The 4,743-nt window shown below is 44.3% G+C and overlaps 1 protein-coding gene across 5 annotated transcripts in view; it reads right to left on the bottom strand.

Annotated features, from left to right (window-relative positions):
- The window catches only part of LOC117949965 (leucine-rich repeat-containing protein 24-like), a 9,767-nt gene that overhangs the window by 1,758 nt on the left and 3,266 nt on the right, over positions 1-4,743 (bottom strand). For 2 of the 5 annotated variants that reach the window (XM_034880582.1, XM_034880583.1), the window contains exons 3-8: positions 4,657-4,743; positions 4,435-4,521; positions 3,727-3,918; positions 3,020-3,188; positions 2,032-2,294; positions 684-1,256 (exon numbers count right to left, since the gene is read on the bottom strand). In XM_034880582.1, the coding sequence (XP_034736473.1) occupies positions 684-1,256; positions 2,032-2,294; positions 3,020-3,188; positions 3,727-3,918; positions 4,435-4,521; positions 4,657-4,743 (1,371 nt within the window). The remainder of the gene's footprint in view (positions 1-683; positions 1,257-2,031; positions 2,295-3,019; positions 3,189-3,726; positions 3,919-4,434; positions 4,522-4,656) is intronic. The other 3 variants (XM_034880586.1, XM_034880587.1, XM_034880584.1) reach the window with 2 other exon arrangements.

Raw genomic sequence — 4,743 nt, 5'->3', positions numbered from 1 at the left:
ATATATATATATATATATATATATATATATATATATATATATATATATTTACAATGTAAATAGTCATGAAATAAAGGAAACGCATTGAATGAGAAGGTGTGTCCAAACTTTTGGCCTATACTGTATACACATTTATTATATTATATTATATTATATATACTTTTATTTATTCGGACTGCACCTTTTTCTCTACCGCATTCTATTTTACTTTAAATTTAAATAAGGATATTTTTACTTTATAGTTTTTCCCATGTACTGTATGTATCCAGTATCTATAGTATCTAGATATTTATATTTTTCAGTTTTTTTTAAAAACATCACCCTACATGCTCTGCACACCCATATAAGCATTTAAGCATTTATTTATTTTCATTCATAGAACTAATATCTTGACTTTTCCACGGTGTTTTGAATTGTTTCTGGGCTGTATTTGTTTTAAGCTGTGAACTTTGCACGGAATCTCGTACTACAGTGTACTGTGGGATGACAATAAAGAAATCTTGAATCTTGATAACTTTTGTCATAATTGATACTATAAATAAAAAGTGAATTGAATTTTTTTTGAAAGTTTACCTGCTTTCATCTGTCTAGTGTGTGTGAGAAAAAAATTTGGTTGGACAATAAAACAATGTTGCTAATTATTACAAAAAGTACAAATGACTCTAGTCCAGACTGACACACACCTTCTCGGCTCCGTCAGCGTCCTTGTCTGGCTGCTGCTGGCGGCTGTAGATCATGGCGAGCAGCAGCAGGGCGGTCAGGGCGAGCAGCGAGATGCCCACAGCGATGGCCGTCTGCGTGGCCGCTCCCAGAGCGCTGAAGGCCATGCTGCCCAGAGCGTAGAGCGGCTCGCGGCTCACATCGGAGCCCACAGCGGGGCCGTGGCTCCTCAGCCGGGGCCAGGCTGGCGAGTATGGAGACGACACCTGGGACCACGAGGCCCAGATGGAGGAGGAGGAGGAAGAGGAGGTGGAGGAGTTGATGGCGAGCTGAAAGGTCACTCTGGCCACACCGCCCGCGTTCCAGGCTTCACACTCGTAGAAACCTGCGTGAGCGACAGTCACGTTGCTGAGAAACAGCATGCCGCTGCCGGTGTCGGGGTCGAAGCGCTCGCCGGCAACCTTCTGCAGACTGACCCGGCCTTCCTCTGAGGGCTCCGCTGCCCCCCCCACTGCTCCTCCTCCAGCACCCAGCTCCTGCACCAGGCCTCTGGGAGAGAGCACCACCTTCCCCTGGGACGCTTTTCTCCACGTCACCTGGAAGAGAATTCAGAGTTTCATGATCATCTGTCGGCTTCTCGTCACGTAAAGAATCCAAAAGCAGGCCTAGACATGACATCTGGTTTTACTGAATCTACTTTCATTTTATCCACTAAAATAAAGAGAACTCAAATGTTGTTGTTTTTCAAATTAAAATAGATAAGATCGTCAAAAGGAAATGAACACACTTTACACAGTGCAAGCTGATCATATAGACAGATTAAGGAACGGGCCGCCTGAGTGTCAGGATGCTCTTAACCGACATATGAACATGGAAACAGTGTTGCTTATTATAATCATTCCTTCTGTTCATACTAATAATAATCCTTCATATGCACTTACAATGAGACAACTTTCACAGTCCTTGTTCTGTGTAAACCTGCATTAAAAATGCATGTTAAAGTGCCCATATTATGCTCATTTTAAGGTTCATAATTGTATTTTGAGATTGTACCAGAATATGTTTACGAGGTTTAATTTTCAAAAAACACCAAATTTTTGTTGTAATGCACATTGCTGCAGATTCTGTTTTCGCCCTGTGTGTTTAGGTCTCTGTTTTTGCAACAGAGTGAGACAACTCACTTCTATACTATCTTTGTTGGGAGTTGCACATGCTCAGTGGCTAGATAACTCTTTATCTAGCAATGGGTTCTTTTGCACCCATTGCACCCTGAGCGTGTGGCCATGACATGCAAACTCCTGCTGGACTATTTTGGAGGCTGAACCAGTGTTGTGGAAACTGCTCGAAGTTCTCCTTATTATGTATCCCTACCTGTGGTCGAGGGTAGCCCGAGGCATGGCACGACACCCTGAGGCTCTCTCCCAGGCGCACAGCGAGCCTCCTGGGCTCCAGCTGCACCAGTGGAGGGATACACACCAGGCTGTTGAGCGGGACCTCCACCAGGCTGAGGTGGGAGAGGCGCGGTGGCTCGGTGCAGACCAGGCGACGCTCTGCAGAGCTGAGCAGCCGCTGGCCCTCCTCATCGATCCAGCTCCGCAGCCAGTGCAGAGCACAGTCACAGCGCCACGGGTTGTCTGTCAGAGAGAGGACAGGAAGTCAGACAGGAGGCCTCAAAGCTGAGCCAGTCCAGGTCCCAGTCACTGGAAGAATAATAATACCTAAAAGGACACTGGAATTCTGTGCAATTTCATACAGTGCAATGTTTATTTTTTATTAATACTTTTTGCATAATGTTTAACCAAGGTATTTGTATTTTTATAAAGATGCTCTCAGGACCAAGCACCAAGTCCCCCCTCTCTTTTTTTCTGCACTGCCTATACTTTATATTTTTATATTTTGTGTCGACACTGTAAAGGGGTTGCTGCAATTCTCATTGCACAGGTACAGCTGATGCCAATAATACCCCCCCTCCCCCCCGTCAAAGTATTATTTTCACCCTTTTATTGATGGACAGCATTACATTGCGTGAGAGATTATTTGTTCCAAGTGTTAGTGTGAAATCGAACACTATATGCCATTTTTGTTAAATTAAATTAAATTAATAAAAAAATAATGAGACAAAAAGATATCAATGGACACTTAGAACTGATAATAATGTGTGATTAATTGCCAGTTAACTATGATATCAATAGGATTGGGCACTTGATATAACCCTTGTTGAGCGGAGACGGGTCTGCCTGCCTGGTTCAGTCAACCACATCGCTTACATTTAACCCTTAAATTGGTAGGACACTCAATCCAAAAACAGATTTTGAGAAATGTAGAACGCCAAAGTAGGCAACATGGAGTCCAGTCTCACCTGTGATGCGCAGCACCTGCAGGCTGACCAGAGGGCGCAGGGACGCAGGTCCAATGGTGTGAAGATTATTCCTGCTCAGGTCCAGCAGAGCCAGAGAAGTCAAACCAACAAGAGCCTGGTCTGCTAACATCTCTATGCTGTTGTGCTGCAAATGGAGCTCCTGCAGGCGCTGCACAGGGTTAGCGTGGTTAGCAGGGTTAGCAGAGGCTAACAGATGGAACACTACATATCACTGATGGAGCCTCATGCAAGATGGAAGAACTGCTGTGCTCATAAGTTTATAAACCCATGTTAAAGTTGACTAAAAAGAGGAAATGTATCTTAATGTGCAATTAACAAAAATAGGATATGAATGAATAATGTATTGTAAATAAATAAATACATGTTCTGTCTTAAAATACTGGGGACATAAGTATAGACCCCCCAATGTTAAGTTCCCATAGAGACATGTTTTAAGGCCAGTTATTTCATGGATCAGGATACTATGCATCCTTATAAAATTCCATTGGACTTTGAGATTAAAACAGCCCCCCCCCCACACAAATCATCAAATACCCTTCACCATACCTAGAGAATAGCATGGTTTTTTCCAGTGAGCCTAATAGTTGATTTGATTTGAATTGACATATGGTTTTGTGTAGCTCTGTATTGAGTTTATTGTTGAAATGTGTGAAAGTGAAATGGAATGGACCTACATGTGCTCTTACCTGTAAGCCACGGAAAGTGTAGTCCAGCAGACGTGTGATGTCATTTCCTGCCAAGTAAAGAATGCGGAGATGTTCGAGTCCCTGGAACATGTCAGCCGTCACCAGGTGGACCCGGTTCCCATTCAGAGCCAGCTCCAACAGCTGGCCCTGGTTCTGGAAGGAGCCCGGCTCCACTGCTGAGATGCTGTTGTTCTGGAGACAGAGGACCACAGCAAGCTAAATGCTCCTGCTGCTGATACTGCTCATCGGTTAATTAAAACCAGTTACTGCTTTGGTAGCATTTCTACTGTTTTGTTCCATTTCTGTGGTAACAGACATCTGATTGCTGCATATCTTTTTGTTTTTCTGTGTTTTTTTTTTATTTAGCTGGGAGACTATGAGTGAGGAAATGCTTGACACAGTAGAAGCTCAAACAGAAAACTACAAAACATACGTAAACCCCACGTGTTACAGTTTTTTGGATTGCTAAACGACAGTGGTCAAAACTCAAGCCACATGAGGCCACACAAATCCAGTCTGCACTAGCAACAGTCCCCTGAGTTGACCTGCACGACTCATTCCACAAAACCCAACTCTTCACACACGTCTCAAAACAGGCTCCGTGCAGCCAAACACTCATCAAGACAAAACACTCTGTCACTCAGAACACACATGTGCATGTGTGTGCGAGCGTGCATGAATGCTTGCGTGTGTGTGTGTGTGTGTTACCTGCAGGTACAGGTAGTGTAGGTGCCTCAGCAGAGTGAAGTCATGTCGACGGATCTGACCGATCACATTGTCCTGGAGGAAGACGGTCTGGACAGAAAGAAGACATGATGAAAACCGACAAAGGCAGAGTGTTGGTCGGCACCGCTGAATGTTTCAATCTTTCATTCTGATGTCTGTCAATTAATGTCCCTGTGTGGACGGGCGGACATGTAATGGGCGTACCTGTGTGGACGGAGGGACGTGTAATGGTCGTACCTGTGTGGACGGAGGGACGTGTAATGGGCGTACCTGTGTGGACGGAGGGACGTG

This window comes from Etheostoma cragini, chromosome 9 (genome assembly GCF_013103735.1).
Source record: "Etheostoma cragini isolate CJK2018 chromosome 9, CSU_Ecrag_1.0, whole genome shotgun sequence".
NCBI lineage: Eukaryota > Metazoa > Chordata > Actinopteri > Perciformes > Percidae > Etheostoma > Etheostoma cragini.
The sequence above is the reverse complement of the archived record's forward strand: the minus strand, read 5'-3'. Positions and strand labels throughout refer to the sequence as shown.